This window comes from Streptopelia decaocto (genome assembly GCF_964273445.1).
Source record: "Streptopelia decaocto genome assembly, chromosome: 11".
Lineage (NCBI taxonomy): Eukaryota > Metazoa > Chordata > Aves > Columbiformes > Columbidae > Streptopelia > Streptopelia decaocto.
Genome location: NC_138666.1, coordinates 20,648,182 through 20,673,122, shown reverse-complemented (window position 1 = coordinate 20,673,122; position 24,941 = coordinate 20,648,182). Strand labels below are relative to the sequence as shown.

The 24,941-nt window shown below is 46.0% G+C and overlaps 1 protein-coding gene across 1 annotated transcript in view; it reads left to right on the top strand.

Annotated features, from left to right (window-relative positions):
* The window catches only part of SMPD3 (sphingomyelin phosphodiesterase 3), a 94,591-nt gene extending 69,879 nt beyond the window's left edge, over positions 1 to 24,712 (top strand). Inside the window, exons 3-8 of the mRNA XM_082062533.1 lie at positions 6,797 to 6,872; positions 12,221 to 12,376; positions 14,234 to 14,323; positions 15,664 to 15,727; positions 21,085 to 21,247; positions 22,737 to 24,712. Coding sequence (XP_081918659.1) covers positions 6,797 to 6,872; positions 12,221 to 12,376; positions 14,234 to 14,323; positions 15,664 to 15,727; positions 21,085 to 21,247; positions 22,737 to 22,838 — 651 coding nt within the window. The 3' untranslated portion in view covers positions 22,839 to 24,712. The remainder of the gene's footprint in view (positions 1 to 6,796; positions 6,873 to 12,220; positions 12,377 to 14,233; positions 14,324 to 15,663; positions 15,728 to 21,084; positions 21,248 to 22,736) is intronic.
* Positions 24,713 to 24,941: the final 229 nt, after the last annotated feature.

Genomic DNA, 24,941 nt, shown 5'->3' with positions numbered 1-24,941 from the left:
GAGATACGAAGAAGAGTGAACAACAACATAAAAATGCCTGCGACACTGGGGAGCACAGAGGGGTTTTATTGGCACAGTTTACTTATATTAACTGGTTGGAGTGAGAACAGAAAGCCCGGGGTTTTACTTCTGTAAATCGTGCAAAGCAGAAATAGAAGTCTGCATGCAATTATTTGTTTTGCCAAGGCTTAATTCTTGGGCGATCTGGTTGTGCTCTTCATAAACCAGGAAGTGGGGTCTCCTAATTAGTGATTAATCAAATACCAAAACTTTGTGCAGAGATGCAAACCTGTAGATCCAAACCTGGACAGAAACCCAAATCTCCTAAAGTACTGAGTTTCAGATTGGGTGGGTTTTGTCACGGTTCAGAATGGGTTTCACTAACTAAAACCTGAACTTTTTCTTAATGCAAGCAAAATACATCAGGTGCTCAAATTAGTGCAAATGTTCATGAGTCCTCGACAAAATCCATTAATAAGCATGAAGTTTATTGATTGCTAATTAGGATCAGTGTGGGGTTTTGTATCCTCTTTCATAATTTGTAAACAAAGCAAAGCCCTTTGTTATTGTGTTTTGCATAGAAGAAGCAAATATTAGAATCTGCAGTCTGATAATAATTCAGTATTTCATATACATTGGACATAAACAAAAGCCTATCCATATCTGGATAGAGGTTTCCAAACCTTTGGTGCGAGATTTCTGTCCTGTACTCTCATGTGTTCATAACTAGCTGAAGTTGTTCTTGTCATCATGAAGTGCTGCACGCAGAAAATGCACATCCATGTTGTACAGTGTAAATACTGCCAGGGCCACAAAGACGACCCTTCACCATACGCATGCGTTAGGATTGAGAGCCTAAAGCCGGTCTGGCTCCGCGGCCGCTGCTGCGTCACTGCGGCCCCGCTGCAGCGCCCGCTGCTCTTGCAGAAAACTCCATGGGAATGAGGAACTTAATTACAAATTTGAGTTGTTAAGTAATGTTACAGTTGAGCAGGGAATAGGGACCAATTATTATGAAGATACGAAGACGACAGCATTCTTTGAATATGACAGAATTCTGGCCCAGCTAAAAGACCCTTTTTCCCCACAGAGCAGTGTGGGTTGGAAGGAGCCTTCGAAGGTCATCAAGCCCTGTCTGTGTCGTTCTGACATACTGGACTTCGCACCTGAAATCATTTTCGTTCTGAGTTGTCTGTCCTGATAGGAAATGACTTTCTGTCTGAATTGTACGTTAAGTGTTCACTGGTCATTTTCTTTGACCAAAAAAAAGTATGAATGATCTATTTAATTTTAGCTTTGAAGCAAAGTAGGTTTGAAGATTTTTTTCTCGATAGAGTGTTTAATGAGCAACTGAGCGTGTGTGGACTCTGGAGACAGAAGGGGCAGTAAGTGTAGGTCTGGCTCGTTCAGCAGTGAGACCCAGTGCGCTGACTCCAGGAGCCCGGAGGGGCGAGGGCGCCCGCTCGAGCTCAGGGCGCGGAGCCGGCGCCTGGACGGTGCCGCTCCAGCCAGAACGCGCCATCCAGAATGGGCAGCCCGCGGAACACAGAACCATTTAGGTTGGGAAAGACCCTTAGGATCATAGAATCATAGCATTATTCTGGTTGTGATAAGCCCTCAAGATCATTGAGTCCAACTGTAAGCAGCTTATAGCACTGCTTTTACATACATGTGTTACTGGCTCTTACAATGTTTTGCATGTATATAATGCAGCCCAACCCTGCATTAGAGTTTATCTCAGTGTGGTCTCAAAAGGCAGTAAGAGAGCCCAGCAGAACACGAGTCTCCCAGCTTTGTGTTCGGCGGCGGTGTGAGTGACGCGTCGGTCCTGTGCCCGTGCTGTGGTTGGTGTCTGGCTCCTGTGGAAGGCTCAGTGCTCTCACTTCGGAGGCAGAAAGGCACCACGTTTTGGTTTGAACTACACTCAGGAGGGCCGTTCCCCTCGCGTGGCCTCCATCTCTGAGCAAAGGAGCGATTGCTCTCTTCTTTTGAAGTTGTGAGGACTGAGTGAGGGGAGAAGACTTGCATTATTTTGAAAATATGCATAAAATCACTTCATCAGGAGGATGAAGCCTTTATTCAAATCTTTCTGAATCTTAAGAAAGACCCAACATCCAAATTCAGAAGAATGTTCAGAGAAACAAACTGGTTCTCGTTTAATCAGTATGGTTTGTCTCTGTATTACCAATATATCTGCTAAGGACGTAAACCAAAGGTCTCAGAAGTAATCATGTAATAAAAGTTGAATTATTTGAACAAAAAGGCAAAACTGTTTTAGGGGAGTTGTGTTACAGAACAGATCCTGACTGCCCGGGTACAAGCGTTTCACACATTTTCCCGTTTGGAATAGGTTCTTTTTCCAGTGAGGAAGAAGTGATTTCCCATTGCCCCTCTTCCCTGCCTTGCCTTCAGCATCTAGATTGAAAAGTTCAGGTGGAGATTTGGAAGGATTTGAGAGATTGCTTAGTCATACAGAATTATTTGACCTGAGACACTTACATAGCTCAAGGGTTATTATTAGTAGCTATAATAACAATCACCTCTTATGTACCGCTTTGCATTCCCATGTCTCGGAGTGCATAATAAAGAAAGGTCAATATCTGCTTAATAGAAGGAGAAATTAAAGCACAGGAAGGTAAAGTGATTCACTGTGGCTTAACACCTGTGGTGTCACAACCACGGAAAGGAGTTGGAAGTAAATTACAGAAGCTTTTAACACCGTTTCATGCCACTGACTTCGTGCCATCCAAGGGCTGCCTGGAGACCCGTGCGCAGGAGTCCGCGGGCCTTGGGCCGTGCTCTGCGCTGAAGATGCTGCTGCCAGCGTTTTCCTGACACATCACGGGCGGCTTTTCTGTCTGTGCAGGCTGGTGCTTTCCAGGTCAGGATGAAGCACGAGGATGACACAGTTGTGAGTAGCTATTGTGTGAAGCCCATTTTCTGTGTAACTGGAGGACTCATTTACAATCAGCACTTTGATCTCTTCAAACTCCAGCAGCGTTCTGTGTCCGATCTGAGGGTCTCATTGGGGCGTAAGAGGGACGTAGTCACAGGAAAAATGTCATGTAAGTAGGGGGGAAATGTCACTTGCATCTAAGTGACAGTTTCGTGTCTGAAGTGTTAATCCACTCTTCCTAGTTGCTGCTAAAGACTCGGAGGAGAAGTTAGCAAATATATATATCAGCCAATCCATTGTTGTACTTTGACAGTCTGGACCCTTGGGAGACTCTGCCGTGACTCTCTGTTCTAGCATAGCATTTCACATTAATTTAAAATGCCTGAGAAAAGAACCCCTGAGTTTGCTTTGTAGATGTTCTAACTGCAGTTGTCTGTTGCTGCTGTGCTGCGGAGAGAAGTGACTGAGCCGGCTGCTGCCTGCGCGGCCGTTCCACTGAAACGCAGCTCCCGCGTCTGCACAGAGCGCGATGCGCGCTGCAGGGCTCCCGCGTGCTCTGCTCCTGTTGGCTTGTCACCTCTGTACTCTTCATTGACAGTGGGTTTGATTAATTTAAAGGGAGTTTTAAAATACATACCCCTTTCAGAAACTGGATGATGACTTTGCAGTCAAATCGAATTTAAAAGGTATCAATGAGTGCTGAGCAGAAATTGTGTAATGCATCACTTGTTCGCAATTGACAGGAGGTTTCCGAATGTCAGCATTCATCTTTAGACAGGGAGATGAGTACATGGCCTTACTGACGCTGTCTTTCAGGGATGCTGGGTAAGTTTTGGATAGGAGTGTAATAAAACTAGAAAAGATCCTTAACTTGACCTGATGAATTACTGGAGAGCTTGTCCACAGTTTTCCAGATGTGTTAATCTAATAAAAACTGTCCCTTCTGCTGACAAATTTTGCCTCTCTCTTAACCGTGAATGGTAAGAGCTGTACCTGTAAGGTGGGTCCAGGGCACCCCAGACGTGTAAGCTCGTCCTCAGGGCTGGGGGGGAGCGGCAGACGCGTCCTCAGGGCTGGTGGCTGAGCGGAGCTGCTCCGCCGCGCAGGTGCACTGCTCGCAGGGCGCTGCTCTTCCACCATCCTGGGGAGGACATCATTCTGCTGCTCGCAGGGCGCTGCTCTTCCACCATCCTGGGGAGGACATCATTCTGCTGCTCGCAGGGCGCTGCTCTCCTGCCATCCTGGGGAGGACATCATTCTGCTGCTCACAGGGCGCTGCTCTTCCACCATCCTGGGGAGGACATCATTCTGCTGCACGCAGGGCGCTGCTCTTCCGCCATCCTGGGGAGGACATCACTCTGCTGCTCGCAGGGCGCTGCTCTTCCACCATCCTGGGGAGGACATCATTCTGCTGCTCGCAGGGCGCTGCTCTCCTGCCATCCTGGGGAGGACATCATTCTGCTGCTCGCAGGGCGCTGCTCTCCTGCCATCCTGGGGAGGACATCATTCTGCTGCTCGCAGGGCGCTGCTCTCCTGCCATCCTGGGGAGGACATCATTCTGCTGCTCGCAGGGCGCTGCTCTTCCGCCATCCTGGGGAGGACATCATTCTGCTGCACGCAGGGCGCTGCTCTCCTGCCATCCTGGGGAGGACATCATTCTGCTGCACGCAGGGCGCTGCTCTTCCACCATCCTGGGGAGGACATCATTCTGCTGCTCGCAGGGCGCTGCTCTTCCACCATCCTGGGTGGAAATTATTCTGTTTTTTGGCATCCGCCACGAGAGAGAACTTTAGCAAAAATAAGAATTCTTGCTTGAAACACAGTATGTGAACACAGAGCAAAACTGCAGCCTGACGTGAGCAGTTTGAACAGCTAATAGTATTCTAACTAAATCAGAAGGAAAAACGTCTTGTAGTTTTTGCTAAATTTCTGAAATAACTTAGGTTTAATTAATATTAATTCCTAAGCTTATTAACAGATTTACTTTTCAAATTCTCTGAAAATTACTGCTGTTCCCAGGAAGTACAGTAATTGTGTGGAGAACATGTTATTATTCATTGCTTAAAGGAAACCTAGCAACCTTTGCTTTCTGTGCAGAGCTGAAGTTGTTTTCCAAGGAGCTGGAATGGCGCTGACAGATGGCAGACGGAGCAGCACTGACTGCAGAACCGCTTTCAAGCACAGTTTTTAGTATTTGCTACGCCAAGGCTCTTGCTGTGTGTGATAAAATCAGGGTTCCCCGAGCTAACCTCGGCGGTGCTGCCGGTTGCAGTTACAGAGGCAGGTGCGTTTTGCTCGGCAGCTCAAGCTGCCTTCACTGTCCAGCCCGACTTGCGTGTGTTGCGGCTGAGCGTGAAGGGGCAGGTTCTGCTGCGCGGCTGCAGGAGACACGGGGGGAAGCTGTTGTACCTGAGGATGCGCAGGACAGGGGGGCGGCTGTGTTCTGACCCGGCACGACGGCCTCTGCACATCTCAGTGGTTACATTTTCTTGTCCTTGACCTGTTGTCCTGTACCTGCAGTTATCCCAAGATGTATAAAAGAAATGTCTAGTGCTGTTCATGCATTTGTTTAAAGAACTCTAAAGCTCTGCCATTTGAGTCAGGACGGTAACCTAAACATCTTCCACATGTTGAGTTTCTGCTGGAAAGTGTTAATGCAGGAGTTGGACAGAGTCCAATAACTGCCGGAGACTTTTTTAAAAAGGAAAAAAAGACCCCACCGTGGCACTGCACCATGTTCCTTCACTTTGATATAATTAACGCTATTAATCGTGGTCTTTTTCTCCTTCATTAATGGGGACAAATGAAAACTGTTGTGTAGAATGAAATACAGGTTTGAGAGAATGTGAGCTGTGGGCTTTATCCTCTTCAGAAGAGGAAGAGCCCTTCATTTGTGGCACCAATTTACAGCCACATATAAGCTTAATGTAGCTTTGCCAAATAACTCATTATCTGGGTTCACGGAACAGTAATGGTAGGTGGGGAAAAACAGCATTCTGAAATAATCGAGTGCAACTGTGGCCAGAAAGAATTGCAGAGCACCAAACAGGATTTTGAGCTGACCCCGTAACATTTTAAACTTCTTTAATTTATTTAATATGCTTAAATAATGTATTTAAAATAATAAATTAGTAATTTAACTAATGCATCTTCTTTAGAAGCTGCTACAGATCCCCAAAGGCAAAAGGCAGAGCTGCCAAAGTAGCTGGGAATTGACTAGGAGGCTGCAAGGGTGTTTATTTTCTCTCCTAGTAGTTGTCATAAATATTTGCCTCCATCATGATTATCCTCCAAATGACTCTGCTTGGCGATCTACATCAATACTGCCGCTCAAAAACGCCCCAAACTCAGAAGTCAAAAGAGCAGGAGGAAATGTGGAATCTGGGAGATGAGTGGCTCTGCATGCACTTCCATGCTGGCACTTTCCAAGGAAATTCGGATCTGTTAATGCCTTCAGCCCTTGCTTGGCAGCTCTTTCACGGTTCCGTAAACGAGCGGCGTGCTGACGGAGCCCCGTGCTGCCCCCTGGGCCCTGCCCGGCGACTGCGCCCCGGGGCGACCCCGGGCATCTGCGTGCTCCCCACTGCGGCACAGCGGCCGCCGGCATTCCAGTGCAGATCTGCGCACGCAGGGCACGCTGCGATAAAGATTCACTTGTGATTAATAGAAAAGACTGTGATCCTACCCAGACGTTGGTTATGAGTACGAGACATAGTCAGGCACTCCGTTAAGGCTGCAGCGCGTCCCTCGGCTGGTTTAGCTGTGCTGTTTTCAAACGAGCCGGATGGACAGAGCGGTGAAGTACACAGTGCTGTGTACAAGGGCTGCTCAGCGAGGGCTGCAAATGGACTTACATGAGCTCCTGCATTAATCACCTTGATATTTCTTCCTTCGTTGCAGGTGCAAGTGGGAAGTACACCTCAGGACCAAAGAATCGTGGGATACATTTCCTGCACTCACTTGCAAGCTATTGCAGGTACTGTCACAATTCGCGTGTTTGTTGTCACCGTGCCCGGGCCTGTGCTGGTGTTCCTGTGAAAAGGACCGAGTGCTGCTCCTCCAGGGTTTCTGACAGAGTTCAGTGTGCGTTGCAAATGGCAGTGAAATAGCGAAGGAAGAAGGATACACAAGTACATCCCCAAACCCTCACATTTTCATTCTCAGAGCAATTCAGTATTACAGGACAGAAACAAAAAATGTCCCTAAAGAGCTTTTGTTCTCTTTGCTCACTCTTAACCAAATACTGTTATGTTAGCCAACACATTACTATCATCATTAGTCAACAGCACCTGTCAACTCATGCTGTGAATATCAGCATATAAACTAAAATCTCTTTGTACATAACTAGGGGATGATCAGAAGATAGAAGTTGGGAAGGTTTTTCCATCAGAAGTCAGTGGCTGGAATAAGCCCAAATTCTCTGGGTTTTGACCAGCAAATTTCAAACATAAGTAGCTAGCAAGTTAATACACTCATTGAAAAATTCTCTTGGTCCAGTTTTTAAAAGCAGTTCCACCATTACACTGACTGCAGCACGACACAGCACGACACCGCTGGCTGGCTGTCCTTTGTTTCATGAAGCAATATTTTCTAAGGTTGTTAGAGATAACTAAAATATCTTCCTATGTTTTGCATCAGAACTGTCAGTTCTATACTTAGAGTAGGTGTAGTAATAAACTAAAAGCCAAAGCTACAAACGCTTACTTTGTGTAAGGTCAGAACTCAGTGTAGCCAGAGGGGTGGATGTCCTTAGTTTCAGTCGGTGTGACTGCGATGGTCGTGCTGCCGAGAGCTGGAGCGTGGGCGCAGCGCCGGGGCCGCTGACGGCAGCTCGTGCGCTGCAGCCCGAGGCCAGGCCGGCGCGTCTTGTCAATGGGGAACTCGGAACCCGGGCGCTGCGGCGCGTCGGGTCAGCCCGCCGGGCAGCCCGCGCTCCTCTGCTCCGCCAGGGCTCCCGTTGCACAGAGAAGGACTCGGGAACAAAACCACCGGCCCCTGAAGCACATTAGAGAGGCTGGATAGGTCTAAAGAAGATTCATGAATTTTTCAGCTCTATTTTAACAATGTAACATCCTTCTCTGGTTTTCTATTTTTAACTCTGGCATTATGGTAATGTACTGTGAGATTGCTCTGTGGAGCTCAGATGTGTTGCTGTTCTAGTTCAGGTTATAAACCTCCATTTCTAGTCCTGTTCCTTTTTACTCCCTAGTCATGCATTCTCAGTTAGTCTTTGATAACCACATTGTGAAATCCATGAAATATTGAAGAAGAAGAGGGAAGAAAAATGGGAAAGTAATGTTCTGTTTTCAAAGTCAGCCTAAAGCTTCTCCAAGGGTAAAACACAACCTTTCCTTTTCCTACTTATGTTCTCGCTTGGTATTTTTAGGGTTATCTGGTTCAAACTACAGTCAAATAGAGGAGACAATGATTTAAGAGTCTAATTGTCCTTTGATATATCATATTAGTTTATGTAATGGAAAACTAAAGTTCATAAGTTTGGCAGAGCTGCGCTTTCTGATATGTATCATCTGATTCATAACATTTCACATATTTAAAAAATTGTCCAAAAACCAGTTTGACGATGTAAAGATGTGGTATCTATAAAAACAAGCGCTGTTTAAAAGGTTAGCCATTTAAATCATCTTGTCACGCATGGCTGAGTGCAATTTGGCTTCCCTCCTCGGATACATAAACTTACGCTTGACAGTCCCGATAGTTACATGAGTATAAAATGAAGGGATCCAACTGCTTACGGTCACTGACAAACTGCTAATGCTTTTTTCAAGAGGTGTGCTGGCTCAACTCTCTGCTGAGCAATTACTGTTTGTTCAGACCTGACATTCATGTTTTTCAATCAAACTTCAGAATTAGATGTGGCTTATCCTCCCAGTTCTCTACCTATTACTGAATGGTGCCATGAAGCAGCTCTTCGTTTCCATTGTGGAAATAGCTGCACTTCAGTGACAAATGAAGGGATCCTTTAATGAGATTTGAACGTAATTATTTTCCAAGGGGCTGTTAAGTTTACATGGTTCTTTTATGTCTTTCAATTAGTCAGTGATTAATGTTGTGGACAGGTTTTGCGGTCTAGAATCCACACACCTCCTGAGTCTCTTTGAGTCTCTCTGGGACACCCCACCAAGCCAGCCACACAGGATAAGCCTCAAGCTCCTCCAGCCCGGGCTCAGATGACACAGCGCGCTGAATGCCACCTCATAACCTTGTTCGTGCCCCTGCTCTGCATTTAGTGTCAGCAGTACAGGTCCTGCCGGCTCTTGCCCCTCTAGCACCAGTTTTGGTTTCCACAAGCCTACACACAGCTTAAGCAGAATTCGGCTCAGGGCTGAGAGGGGTCCCTCCATGTCTGAAGTTCTGACTGTGCCATCAGGAGTGACTCCAGTGCTGAGCATCCTTGGACACGGCTCCGCGTACCTTTCTGAGGCAGCAGAGCTGTCCGCAGCGGCCCCTGCGCCTTGGCTCTTGTAGGCCGTGCTGCGCTTGACCGGGCCTGGCCTACCTGCAAAGCAACCCAGCCAAGTAAAAGGAGTTTTCGTTGGTGTGGGGGTTTTAGTTTGTTTTCCCAGCCTATCCTGGATGACGTGTGTCACAAGTGTAGGGGTCTGCTCAACCTGTCACACAGGCAGGTGTGACACAGTCTGTCTCCTGGCTAAACTGAAGCCCTAGGTCGTGACTTGGAAACAATTTTTCCTTGTGACTGAGCTTTACATCTGACACTTTCCAGGCTTTTTTTGCTCATCTTCCTGGCCAATATATCCCATAGCGCTTATCAGTGCTGAGAACTCTGGTTTTAAAAGCCTCCACTGGAGCTTTCAGTTTCCTCTGAGCAGGCCTGTCAGCTGTGCTGTGCTGCCACCACAGCGCCTCCTGACAGCCCCTCTTGACCCAACACGCTTCCTCCAGTACCTGCTGCAGTGGTAACTGAAGCCAGGATTTCACTTAAACATTTCCAAAGTGAATGGAAAGGGCAACTTACTCCACTAAATGAACAAAGGTGAAGTACGTATTTATGGGGGCTCACGTTTCCCACACTTCCCTTTCACCCTTCCGCAAAATTCGAAGCTGAAGGGACCTGCAAAGAGTTCAGAAATGCTGACTGCAGGAACCAGTCACAACACAATTATTTGCATTTTCCAGGCCAGTTACTGAGGAAAAGACTGCAGAGCAGTTAGCACAAACCTGTATTCTCTGGTTAATCACTAGTGGCAGTCATTGGGATCAGGGATTCTATCTGAACGTTTAATTAGAGCTGAAGGCTGGAAGAAGTTACAGTGTTGGGAGTTACTGCCTAGTTCTCTTCTGTTAATATTTACTGATGCTGTTTCATTTCAGCAGCAGTTTCTGGAATGTCTGCTCCACTGATGGTTCTGGATTCAGGTTTGGCTTCTCCTCTACTTAGGTGCCTGATCAGTGCAGGTATCGTCAGCTCCAAAGCTCTTGCTCGTTGGCAGCTGGTCAGCCTGACTCTCACTAGTAACTTCTGCACAGATACATGTGGTAGCTGCTGTGTAGCTGAAGTAAGCTGGATACCGTTAGTTTAATACTAATAGCGGAAAACTGTTATGTTCAAGCCACATTAAAGGATCCCTTTTATTGTCCCGGAAACGTAGCTCACTTCATTGCACACGCTCCATGGAGTGCACTGAAGTGCAGTCACTTCTCTGACCCCTAGTGGGGATAATCAGGGGTGCCAGACTCGCTCAAGTCCTACACTTTATTTTATAACCAATGAAAGTCACCTGGTTCTAGAGTTCCAAGGCTACTGTTATTCTGTAGAGTCCTGAGATTACCCGGCGCACAGTGCTGCTACAGAGGCTCAGCATGATTGCTGAGGGAGATGTATGTCGCTATGTAATTGAGGATGTTTTGAATAACAGCAACGCATGTTACCACACACCTTTCACAATATCCTCCTAAAATGTTTTTGCCCGTCTTTTGTTCTTCTCAAGCGCTTTCTGGCCTGGAGAAGTCTACACGTGTGCGTTTCAGCTGGGCGGGCTGGCGCGCTCCCTGCGCTGCTCTGACCCGCTGCTGCCCCACTTCTGTGCCTGCATGGCAACGGCTGCGGGATTTTCTCTCTCATCCTCGTGCAGCCACGCTAGATGGATAATTCACAGAAAATGAAAAAAACCTGTGGCAGTTCAGGAATGTAACAGTTCGTCTTAGACAGTTGAGCAGTTTATATAATCAGGACTTTGTGGGGAGCAAGGCAGGTTATGGTATTCTTGTCAACAAGCACTGTGCTTAAAAGTGATGAGGAAACAAAGGCAGGCCAAAGGGAGTACTGGCCAGGGAGACAACACAGCGTAGAGAACTTCCGATGCTGCAGAGGGAATTCGAGCGTTTCAGCGGGAAGGAGAAAGGTGGAGCTGTTCAGCATCGGAGGCGGCTCAGTGTGAAAGCTGATGGGAGGCGGTAAGGCGGACGGACGCGGATGCTCCTCAGCGCTGCCCCGAGACAGGATGAGCGGCAGGGAGCACAAACCGAAATGTAAGCAATTCCATTTAAACAAAGGAAAACATATTTTATCGCAAAGGGTGACGAAGCTCTGGAACAGGCTACCCAGAGGTTATGGAGTCTCCAGCCGTGAAGATACGCAAAGCCTGACTGGACAGAGTCTTGAGCAGCCTGCTGGAGGTGACCCCGCTTGAGCAGAGGGCTGGACCAGGTCATCTCCGGCCGTCCTCCTCGAGCCCATGCTTTCTGTGAATCTGATTTCATCTGTATCTATAGTTAGGCAGAATGCATACGTTAGTCACGCACACCTTTTGTGGTTAGGGTCACCTGCTCCAGGCTGTATTTATTCCACGTGACCTATTTCTTGTGCTTTTGTCTAGCTCCGTGTTCAGGGCAGGGCTTTCTTGTGCTGGTGGAGCAAGGGCCTTTCCCAGGAGTACCTTGGTCTGGATTTGTGTCAGGCCGTGTGATTGGCTATTATTGGCTATTGGCAAGATCAAGTGATTTATGCCAGAACACACTGTCCAGTTTTGTCTGAAGCAGGATGTTAACTCTGAACTCCTGATTATAATGTAGTGCATCACACCCTCCTCCTTCTGTGGCCAGAAACATCACCATTTTGGCTGGTTGTCGGCAGCACAGATGCCTTGTCTTCTTATTTCTTCGGATGTGCCTAATATGATTCCAGAGGAGATACTTAAATCATCAAAAAGTGTGGTTCCTAATGAACCTGATAATGGGCTAATAAGCACTGGGTACAATATTAGCCATGCTATTTTTCATCTGGCTAGAGCTGAGCAACTAAGCTGTGGCTGAGTGACGTACTTCTCGTCTGGTTGTTTGTTACAGGAGACACTACTGTTCGATGTGAGCAACTGGATATGCTTCAAGATTGGCTGTCTGAATTCAGAAAATCTACCTCCTCCTCCAGTACAGCCAATCCCGAGGAGCTGGTGGCTTTCGACGTCATCTGTGGAGATCTCAACTTCGATAACTGCTCCTCCGGTAAGACAAGCTTTTCCTTCTCCTGGTGCCCACTGATTCCAAAAAGGAATAGGAAAGTTCTCGATTCCTGTGGGTTATCACAGTACACTAAGTTGTGACTGGCTTTTGCAAGGAAAGTCTGAATTGCTACAGATACTTCTACAACAGGTACTAGTCTTGAGTTGAGCCAAGAAGAGTAGCTCACACCTACGAGCTCTGCTGAGTTAATAACCATGATGGTTTTTAAGGTACAAAGGGCAATAAGTTGTGACTTGCAGCAGCAATAATGGCCAATGGCTTAGCTTTACTTGAATTAGGTAGACATCTATTGTTCTAGAATTTTACTTACCAATGAAAGACATGTATGTTACAGGATTTTTGTGGAGGCAAAGTAGTAAACTCCTGCAGTTAATAATTTGGTAGTGCATACACATAGACATAGGGGATTAATGCTGCAGAGAGAACTAACCATTCCTGAATTGGTCTTGGAAACAATTAACTCATGTTGTGTACTTCTGGTTTCTTTTTTCTTTCTTCTTTTTTTTTTTTTTTTTTAATTAATCTTGTGATGCTGGGAGTTACTAGAAAAAGAACTCCACAAAACCATAATGAACGGTGTTGAGTTCATAGAGATGATAGCCTTTCCAAACATAAACATGATGAGCTGTTACCAGTTAAAGTGCCAACAGAGAGCGCAGAGCACTGTCTGTATCCCCTCTGCTCGGCTGCAGCACCGCTCCCCGCTGCCGGTACCGCGGGCAATGGGCTCTGCTGCCTCGCGGCTGCAGGCGGATCCGCGGTGCCCAGCACCCAACCTCCGGCAAGGCCGGTGGCTAAAGGGCCTTTTGCGTGGCGGGGCCAAAGCTGAAGCACCGTTGCAATGAGGGGTCACGGCAGGGGTGCGTCTGCGCTGTCTCAGGGAGATGTGCGGTGCACCGGTGAGCGCAGGCTGCCCATTCACACTGGGGTTCAGCGACTCAGACCAGAGTCTGTGCATTGACAGGTGAATTTGCGAACAGCGTGTGATGTGAATTCTGTCCTCTTCACCAGAAGCCTGGGGAACCGGGCCTGAGAGCTACACTGTGCCAAAAATGATTGCAAGAAACAAAAGCAAGTGTTGTCTGATCTGTTTTTAAAGCAAAAGTAAAAACAACTATTTGATTTTGCAAATAACAGTTGTAACCGTTGTAACGACTATGAAAGAGGACTACAAAGCAGGGTATAAAAATCCATTTTATTTTTGCTCTCTCTGCAGATTATTTACATCTTCCTCCCCTTTAAAGTTCATTCAGCCTGGAACTGAAATTAAGCTGCCTATTTAATTGTTTATTTTTGGATTGTTTTCTTTCCTTCTGCACTAAGCAAGACTAACGCAATCTTCTGAAGTTTTCTCCTCCATTTCTGCATTACTCACTGTTTTAGGGACACTTGTTAGCATTGCAGGGAATTGAACATGATTTTTTTTAACAATGATCAGTTTCCTGTAATTTTATACATGATTTTTCTGTAATCTTCCCCACTCCACAGATAGATGTGGCAAGTAATTAATGTTTCAGTAAATATCAAGCTTCTATTCTTAGCTGTATTGACAGTACAGTTCTCAGACATCTCCAGGTCCATGAGCGACCTTATGCTTATGACAAATTTTCTGCAGCTCCGTTTTCGCCTCCAGCTCTACAGAACGTTACAACAACATTCATACGGTGAACTCACACTTCGTGGGAACATCATTAGAAAGTTACTGTCAGGTTGCTTTGGACTGACTTGTGTAAAAATCTATTCTGGTTTTTAAAGCTTTTAGCATCTGTTGTGGCAGAACACAGTTGTCCACAATACGTAGCTGATGTGCCTTTTCTTGGACTTGCTCTTCCCCTGCAGAGGACAAGCTGGAGCAACAGCATTCTCTGTTTACACACTACAAAGACCCGTGTCGGCTTGGTCCTGGCGAGGATAAACCGTGGGCGATCGGTAAGGCCTTCTCTAGATGGTATCAGTGCATGAACATTTACTGCTCTGTCGCTCCCACCACATCTATAAGCAGCAGGTAGTTCAGCTAAGGGGCAGTAAGAATGAGGTGGAGACCAAATATTTACAAGGGGTATTTCTGTAACATATGTTTTATAAACGTTAACAGTGTGATGTTGAATTATAATTTAGAACCAAACAGAGATCTCAAACTTCAGTCCACACTCCAGAACTTATGCATCGAGGACTTGAATGCCTTCCCACACCAAGTCTACTTTTAAAATAATCTCTAGGTTGCTTGGGAAGGGAAGCCAAATTATTGTTTCTCTATGTTCTGTGTACAGTGCAAGCCTGCAGCTTCTGATCAGAATGTTCCAGTTGGTGTTCTATAAATACTGTATGTGAGGATGTAACAAAGCAATTCAACGCTATGTACCTGGAGGGTTCATCTAATAAAAGATTTTGTAGAACTCTGAGATACTAATACCTGGTGAACCTCTGTTGAAGTTGGTGAAGTTTTAGATCAGGAATTAGACTTTCTCTAGAGAAGCAAATAGAACTGAAGATGCTGAAGGTAGGAATGTGGAACTGTTTAATAATGTGACTTTATTGTAGCAGAAAAAGAAAACAGTTGGAGATGGGGGCTGACAAGGTGGGAGGGTGGAGACGCCGTTTGGAAAGGTGGCAGGCAGTAGCAAGGTCGGGACAGAGGAGCTGCTTGGGAGGGCTTGGCAAAGGCTGCTCATCTAGACTGCAGGCAGCAGACAGGCCAGTTCCTGCCACTGGAACCTGGAACTTCTGCTGATCTCCTGTGCATACAGATTGAAAATGGAATGCAAGAAAGAACAGTTAGAGCAAGAATTGTTAAGGAACAAGAGACTGAGTGTACAGAGCACAGAAAGGAGAAGCAACAGAAAACAGTGAAGGTCAAGTTCAGATTGGAATGTTTGCCAGGAAAACATAAGAGGCTTAGGCAGGGACTATGCTGTAGTTAAAATGGAATAGAAGATGTATGGAGGGAGACAGCAAAAGCAAAGCTGAGGTACTAAAGCCAAGTATCCTCATCCTCTCTGTTAAATTATTTTCCTGTATTTATTCTGAAAATACAGAATCAGACTGAAAATGTCTTCGGTCAGGCGTGAGATGTCATCACTGTGAAGCAGAACTGCCGTGCGCGGCGGTGGCTCGTGTTCCGAGCCGGACACCGCGTGCTCGGCAGGGAGGTGCCCCCGCCCCTCCCCTCCCCAGCACGGGCAGGGTCTGCACACCCCGCGCCCCACAAACTTCCGAGGCGCCCGGCGGGAGCTGCGCCCGGACAGTCACCTCTCCCTTTCTGTTCACAGGCACCCTGCTGGATCCCGAAGGACTGTATGATGAAGAAGTGTGCACTCCAGATAACCTACAGAAGTATGCAATTCCTAATCCTCTCACATGCTTTAGACAATTCCTTCAAAAGCCAATTCATCGCTTGCTCTTTAACATTTCACAAGTTGAGGGCTGTTTCATGCACATTAAAGGAAAAGAAACAAAACCAAAGCAAACAAAACCCCAACCAGCCATGGTTTTTTTTCACTCAGGAGTATTTGGGGAAAAGGAATCAAAGGGAAGGAAAAGTGGCTGCTTCTCGAAGTCTAAAAGAATTGGCCTAAATGGGTGTAAAGATGAGAGCAACTGCAGTGAGTGTTGTTTTGTCTCTGGAGCTGGTCCTGCAGGGGCCCACAGGCCGTGGAGCTCCAGGCGCTGCTGAGCCGGGCGGGCAGCGCGGCTGACCCTTTCTGCGGGTGGGCAGCTCTGTGTAACACAGCGCGGCTGACCCTTTCTGCGGACGGGCAGCTCTGTGTAACACAGCGCGGCTGACCCTTTCTGCGGACGGGCAGCTCTGTGTAACACAGCGCGGCTGACCCTTTCTGCGGACGGGCAGCTCTGTGTAACACAGCGCGGCTGACCCTTTCTGCGGACGGGCAGCTCTGTGTAACACAGCGCGGCTGACCCTTTCTGCGGGCGGGCAGCTCTGTGTAACACAGCGCGGCTGACCCTTTCTGCGGGCGGGCAGCTCTGTGTAACACAGCGCGGCTGACCCTTTCTGCGGACGGGCAGCTCTGTGCTGCAGCGCTGAACGACAGCAGTAACACAACTGGAGTTGCCCTCAAAGAAAACACCCAGAAAGTTGAAAACACCACTCCCAACCCAACAGTTAACAACCTATGCTTGCAGAATGTGATACACCTTAAAGAGCAAGCTCAGAAGTGTAGAGAGGAATCAAACAGAGCGTCAGACATAACCAGGAATATGGCTTAATATCTATCCGTGATCCTAGCGCGGCATTACTGCTAAGGAGTGTTTGCTATTGAAACGGGTATCTCTGGTTTAAGCTAGTGGATTTATGAGAAATAAAAACCCCACACCTTAACTTGCAGAAGTCTTAGGATTAATTTCTCTCCACTGGCATGTTATTTAACAGTACAGGTATTCAAGAAATTTATAAGCTTTGTACATTTTAAAGCATTTAATGAATGTGATAATCCTTTTTACAGCTTCTCTGACTTGAAGGCTGTTTTAATGGACTAAATATGTTATTATCATGAGTAACTGTAAATGATGTTTATTATGAAAATATACTAAAGAGTTAAAGTTATTTGAACTAACGAGTCTGTGCAGATGCTTCAGACAACACACATAATGGAAAGGGGGTACATTAGATAGGCATGGTTCACATTGGCATTTTTACAAAGTACGGTACGCTGCATGGTATAGATGGGAGACAGCTGAATGTATGAGGTGAAGCTACCCCTTGAAGTCTCCTTTGTATCAGCTTTGAAAAAAGAAACAGAATTGTAGACATAAGGTCTGGGTTTAGTTTATGTTCAAAATAAGGACTTGTTACCACAAGTCACGCTTTGCACGTTCATCAGCCTGCAAAGTGTCCAGGGATTCCTGCTCACGTGTTGGAAACATGAACTTGGTGAATGCGAAAGGCCTTACTGGAAAGCAAAGGGAAGGTGATTTGGCCCTACAGTCAGGTTTGCAAATGCAGATCTGTATGTGGGTGGAACATTCTATTTCATGGTTCCAAGAGCAGCCTTGGAGCTGATAAGAAAGAAATAGAATAAAAACTCCAAAACCAAAAAAAACCACCTGTGTTTTCAAGGCGCCTTTTTAGACAATCTGTCACCAAATTTCTTGGGGTGTTTTGGTTTATTCTCTGAAGAGTTCCTTCTATCCAGCAGTCAGGTTCAACTGACAGATACATGATGGACAGATACAGAGCCATCAAATGATCAGTGAAGATTTAAGAGTATTACTTGCGCTACCTATGTGTATATACAGCGCCTCGGGAGAACTGGGAAATACTCTTGAGTGTTGGTAACAGAATATACATAATACTTTTTGCCTACTCAATGTGGCTTTCAGTTTTCTGCAATACATTATCATTCTCTTAAACTGATGAAAACCCCCCTCTATTAGACAGGAATTTCCACTGGTGCTTTATGGAGATCTGTGGGGAAACGGGGATCTACATGTGTATGTTATGTGGAGGTGCTTATAGATGAGAGAAGGCATCACTGCACAAGGGGCCGGGGGAGCCTCCTCCCATCTCGGAAGGGACGGGAAACACAAAACTTGCTGAGAAGTTCAGTAAAATGGAAAGCCATTAATCGAATCCGGGCTCTAAAGACATTGAAATGTTCAAGAGCAGAGAACACTGTCGAGCCAACACGTATCATTCATATACACAGCAAAACAGGGGACAGCCTAAAATGGATCCATTCGCAAATTTTTCAATAGACCTTGATCAGGCTTTACAGACATTGAAAACACCCGTTTAAATTGGCAATGTAAGCTATGCAGAGCAGCATTCCTTCATCGGCACTCTTCTCTAGTTTATAAATAAAATTAAGTAGCTCACATTACTAAACTAATTAGGCCATCAAAGCAGCAGAACAACTAGTTTTTAAATATCTCTTTCATGTTAAGTACAGCATATGTAAAACGTCGGTCTCGAAGAACATACTTGGTACAAATAATGAGCCAGTCATTTATAATTATAGAACAATTAATAAGCTAGATGTAACAATCTGGGCCCTGCCACACAAGCTTCTGCTCAGAAAGGCTTCCTGGAATGCACACAAATAATCTCATCTCACAAAGATGGTTGTGACCTTCCACCAAACACCGCAATCAGCCTCTCAACCAGCGCGCCAGACTCATGGTCACCGGGCCACACCAGCCTCGCGGTTGCCTTCAAAGGGCCAAATGTCATTTTAGGCCTGTTAAATGTAGGAGCAGTTGCTGCTCTAATCCCTGAACAGAGCCTGGCACGGGAGAGCACGTTACAGCACAGCTAAGCAACAAGGTTTACATGCAGATTTTCCCAGTTTCCACTGCTGGATGATGGAGCAGGATTCCGGTGACAGGCTGCAACAGCAGCAAGAAAGGTGTTCCTGAGCTTGTGTGCTTCCCATCTGAATGGGAGAGATGGTCCCTCGAGCTTTATGATGTGGGAGTAAGTTTTGCTTTATGGCTCCCTTGCACATCCTGCTCTGCATCCTCCTCTGGTCGCTGCAGCTGTGGTCAGCGCTGCAAAGAAACGACTGGCCAGATTGCTGCTTGACAGAGTTTTTATACTTAAACTTTGGACTTATTTGGGACTGAAAATCTTTCAAGGAAAAAATGAAGTTCTGATTACTTTTTATCCTTCCTTTCTTTTTTCCTATGAACTTAGACAATTATTCTGACAAAACTGAGGTTTAGTTGTGCAACTCGGTCATCATGCGTTGTGTTCAGTTCAGCTGTCAGCCCTGACCCGCGGGCACGGCCGCACCAGCACCGGGGCCAGCACCGGGGCCAGCACCGGGGCCAGCACCGGGGCCAGCACCGGGGCCGGCACCGGGGTCAGCACCGGGGCCAGCACCGGGGCCAGCACCGGGGTCAGCACCGGGGCCAGCACCGGGGTCAGCACCGGGGCCAGCACCGGGGTCAGCACCGGGGTCAGCACCGGGGTCAGCACCAGGGCCAGCACCGGGGTCAGCACCGGGGTCGCTGGCGCAGACGAGCGGCACAATGGCGCACGCCAAGGGGCGCCAGTTTGGACAAAGCAGACAGGGCACATTTACAGTTTGTTTTCCTCATGAATTGGAAATTAACATTTGTCTGGAGAAGTTGTGCGGGTTAAGTGAATACCCAGCATTCACAGACTTTTAAAAGGACATAATTGAAGCTAAAACAAATTCATCTTTTAAATTAATGCAAAAAAGATTTTTTTTTTTTCAGGAGCACTGCAGCGCTAATCAGCAGTTTCTTCTACTTTGTTACTTAATTAGCTTTGCCAAATATAAATACTGCTTTTGAAAGAGGTCAGTTCCATCAAAGAGCTTCCTTTCTTGAGCCGAGAGAAAGAATTTCAGGAAGGGAATAATTTGCATTAGCTCTTTGTGGAATCGGCTCGCAAATGGCGTACAGGCAGCAAGCGAATTTAATGTGAGGTATTAGATGTCAGTCTAAAACTGAATAATATTGAAAAGGAAGCTTACTTTTATAAACTGGTTACAGTAAACTCTAAGAACCTTCAATACCTCACTAAATTCAAAGGGGGTTAAGAAGAGTTCTGAATGACCATCATTTTGTCATTGTTATCTTTTGAAGGCACATAAAGTACTTCTTGGATGTATCAACTAACCCAAACTTATAGATTACAATACTACTGAGACCTCATCCATGGCAGCAAGTGCTGTGTCCCCTCTGCCACCATTCAGATCCTTCCAAAGACACAAAAATTGACAAAGCATTTGAATCTCAAACATTAAAGCACATCAAGAGAGTCTGGTGTTTGTCTTTTGTTTCTCCTTCATTCTGTACTCTCACGTGCATGCATAAAAACCAACTCCTAAACCCAACCCCATAAAACCCATCCAAAGTCAAATCTTAAAAACAGGGTGATCAAAAATATCTTATTTTTTTCCAAGGTGAAGTTAAAGGCTTTGTACCTGCTAGGACCCAAGTTCATGGCTCAGTGTTTCTCCTGCGACAGTTGATGATGTAGCTTAATGGCGTAATCAACTCTTACCAGGGAACCACAGAACCTTGAGCTCAGGTTTTGGCAGGTAAGTCAAGGAAAGTGATTTTCAAGGAGGTGGTTTTGAAAGTACTTTGCTTCTGTGTTTTGAGCCAGATAGCAAAACCGCGACCTAATCTGACCCGCTCTGCACGCACAGTTATGGAGCAAAGCAGCTGTGATTCTACTTGATATCTGCTGCATAATACCCTACACATGCAGTTACCACATGCAGCACCTCCTTTGAATGCACAGTTGTGTCTGTTGCCTTTAGCGCTACTTTGGTAGATCTTTTAAATCAAATACAAGAAGGTAAACCAAGTTTCCTTTTAAATCCAATACAACTGAAAAAAAACACAAAACAGGCAGCAACGTGGAGTTACTGTAGAAAAAGAGTGGCAGAGACCTTTGTGGGTTATCTAGTCCAAATCACGTTCAGAGCAGGGCTGACTTCAAAGTTAGATCAAGTTGCTCAAGGCCGTAATAGTGACAGGCCCTCCGTATGGCACCAGGGATGCCAAAGCCACCAGGAGGGTTTAAGAGCATTGTCAGGAGTTAGTACAGCCTCATATTGGAAAACATGTTTGGCAGAAGATTGTGCTTTACAAGTTTAACAGTCCTTTTGGACAAGTGATTTGGAGAGCACCTAGAGTCATGCACAAAGGGACCGAATGAGCAAACATTTAAAGCACTTATTTTGGTTTTTTAATAGGGTGCTGGAAAGTGAAGAAGGAAGGAAAGGATACTTAGTCTATCCCACCAGCAAGAACCACAGTTCCAGTCAAAAGGGGAGGAAGGCATCACTGAAAGGAAACGGGAGGAGGATTGACTATATGCTCTATACAGAAGAAGGTCTTTACCTGGAATGGAAAGTGGTGAGTTCCAGAGCTGACACAGAGAAGCAGAACTTGCAAACAAACCAGTCAGGACAGCGCTGCAGCGTTTACGCTTGGCTTCAAACTCCTACTTCACGGAGAACATACTGCTTTACTATTTTCTACTTTTGCATGCAAGTACCAAGTTTGTAAACCTATTATATAAGCAAATTGAAGATTAGTTTAGGGATACTGGTAGATATGCTGCTTTTCAAAAACAAACAAAAAACCTTGTTTCCATTCCTTAAACTTTTGCCAGACTAAGTGTTTTGGCTGATGCTTTCCATGCCGTCAGTCTGAATAGATTTTAGCCTTTTAAAGTGTCTGCATGTGCTTTTATTATACCTAAGAAAACCAACCTAAGTTACAAGCAGAAATTTACACAGGCAGAAGCTGCCATGGGCTCACTAAAATGAGAACTTGTAGTGCACTGTCTGCTTCCTGGCGTAGGAGCTCAGCTTATGCAGAATTCCATGCTGAAAATGAGAAACCAGTTCACACTTACTACACCCCATTGTGGTTGCTGCAGAGGGGCAAGTGATTGAGCACTTCAGCATAACTGAGCACACACCTCGGGCTGTTGTCACAGCAGCTTAGCAGCTAAATTGTTTTCAGACCTCCTCTTTCAGATACACGAATGCCCATGGCGCATCTGTATGGTAAACCCATCTTATATTTCACACGAACAGCAACAAAACCAATATTTGAATAGTTTTGACTCAGATTAAGTCTTTTATAAGGCTCATGCTGGGAGAATAAAGATAAATGAGTGGCTAGGAAGATACGAGACTGTTTCTTCTTGTGGCATGCCAGTTAATGCTAGCCAAAAGGCTCCTGAAGAGCTGAAGTACCTGTGCTTCTGGCAAGCCATGCCCAAAGTACCGGCCAAGTGAGTACCTGGCTGGTAGGAGGGACAGCCACACTGTCAAGCACTGAGGTTGCTCTGCCCAGCTTTCAGAAGCTGGGAAGCGAGCCGTATTTCCTACAGAACTTTCAGTCCTATAAAACGTTGCCAGCAAAAAGGCTAGAATTCAGAGGTGTAAGGAGCAGGGTCCCTGTCGCTTTGGGTTCCACTCCTCAATCTGATGCAGACAGGCTTCCTCGTTAGCTGCACAGCAGATCTAGCAGGGTACAGCCAGCCCCTCCCGGCTGAGCGCCTCCTGACGCGTGCGCATTGTCCACTGCGGCACTACGGAGAGGCCTGTCTGGAACAGTGCAGATGGTACTGTAAATGGAAGGAAAAGGTACAATAGACTTAATCCGGACTATATTCAACTGTGTATTTTATAAATGGTTTACCTCATCAACTGCACCACATTGACGTGCTCTGTGTGGCAGACTTTACCATTAGCCCAGCCAAGCTCAACCGGTCCCATACATCTACTAATACAGTAAGGCAGTTCGAAGTAAACTGAAGAGGCTGAGTCCTGGTGTGTGGTGTAACAGATCAGGTTTCAAATTAATTATTTCTTTCATTTTCCCTCTGCAGGAAGTAGAAGAGTTCAGCTTTATTACCCAGTTAGCAGGGTTGACAGACCACCTACCAGTAGCAATGCGTCTGATGGTGTCTACAGGAGAAGACGACCCTTAAAACTGACCAGCTTTGAGAGATTAAAGAGGGAAACGTTAACGATATTAAGAAAATATCAGAGGATAAGAATGAACTATTCTGGTGCCACGTTAGGAAAGATGACCAGACCTGACCTGGGCTACTCCCAGAATGTACCAACAATGGAGGATATAAAAAGGGAAGAAACGGAAGGGGTTGTGGCCAAAAGCCACTGTCACAAGTTGCTCAGGCAGCAGGGCAGGCCTGTACTACAATGCTTACACTGTGGACCGAACGGAACCAAGATGGAAGTCCTAATTCCTTCTGAACCAGTGCCATTCTTACTAAAACATGTTTTTATACTAATATATAGCACAATTTAGTTTGTAATTAGTCTGTGAGTTAGTGCTGCTCAATGGTTTTTTGCATAATTTCTTTGTATAACTAAGAAGCTAACGCTTTTTCTTTTTTAGCCTGTTGAAGTTGTAGTAGCGTGCTTGCATCAGTAGCATGCGCCAGCACTGCATGCCACTCTGAGACACAATGGTCAGTGAGACACCAGGGGAACAGCAGAATGGACGGAATTTACAAACCAGATACCAGCCCAAGCAAGGCACTCTGGGATTGGCAAACCCTTCTGTCATTACAGATGGGTCTTCAAACACACACACACACTCCAGTCAATTTGCAGACCGGTATCTTCCTGCCCTATTTAAGGATACTTAAAAGATTTGGAATTAGGACTTCAAGAGCACCTTGAAGTTCTACCCTTCTACCAGCTGTGTTCCCCCTGAAATGATGAAGTGTTTTGTCTGAGCAACGACTCCAGACTGGGCCTTTAGCTTTCTAAGCACAACTTATTCCCTTATGAAGAAATATAGTTCTCCTGTAATGTATTTTCTTTCTTTCTTTCTTTCTTTCTCATATGTGGGACAGTTCTGAATTATGGTATGGGATGATATGTGTGTTACAGTAGAGTGAATAGATTCCTGTAGTACAATTGGTAACACCAGGGCCAACATTCTGCCTTAACTAGAAAGAGTAAGTGGGAAATAGCTTGTAAATGCATGCTAGATATAGAGTTAAAATAAACGTAAGTGACATTTTGGGAGAAAAAGTGTAGAACAGTGTATGACTGATAAGGCAGAATAACAATTTTCCAAAGGAATCAGTACACTAAGCGTAGTGCGGCTGGGTACTGGAGAACAGAGGGGTGACTCTCAGCCCTAGGTAACTGCCTCCTCGGAGCACAGGGTTGGTTTGTATCTGAGACACAATTCTCCATTCACTCACAGACTTTAGTAGGGGTCTTGCCATCTAATTCATGTGTTCTTTCCACTGCAGCTCTTCAAATATGGGGCTCCTCTCTGCCATCTTATCCCCAGGACCTGACCGACCCAGCCTCCGTAACCTTAACAAATAACGAAAAGCTGAGAATCAGGTCCGTAACTAGACTTGGCATTTTTTTAGGGATTTAAATTCAGAAGGGTTGGGTTTTGCTGGGAGAACAATGAGACCCCTTCAGTTTTAACCAGTACTTAGTTTCTTCTGCCTACTTCCTTATTGATTTTAGCATTATTTCCTCTTACATTACAAATTGTGTTATAAAGAGTCAATTTAATAGTTGTATTTACTGCATTAAGTAAACTGTTTTAGTTATGCTGGCCACAAATTCCTGAAGATACTTTTGTTTTGGTTTAGTTTACACCTGCTAGGAATCAGCTTCAGCTAAATCAGAATAGATTTAAATTAGAGATCCCAGTCCGCACAGCCTCTGGTACTGGCTTAATTAGCTGCAGTAAACAACGGAACTTTTACTGAGATCAGCCTGATTTTGCATGTAGAGAAACTCTGAATAGTTACAGAAGTACTGGACCAACAGTACTGGCTCATTCCGAGCAGACAGCGAGGCAGCGCGCCCGCCGCACCTGCTGGGACACGCTGGGTGCCCCGTCCAGCCCCGGCGTCCCCGCAGCAGAGACAGACAGACTGCCCCTCAAACGTGTGCCGGGCCCCGGCGTCCCCGCAGCAGAGACAGACAGACTGCCCCTCAAACGTGTGCCGGGCCCTGGTGTCCCCTCAGCAGAGACAGACAGACTGCCCCTCAAACGTGTGCCGGGCCCCGGCGTCCCCGCAGCAGAGACA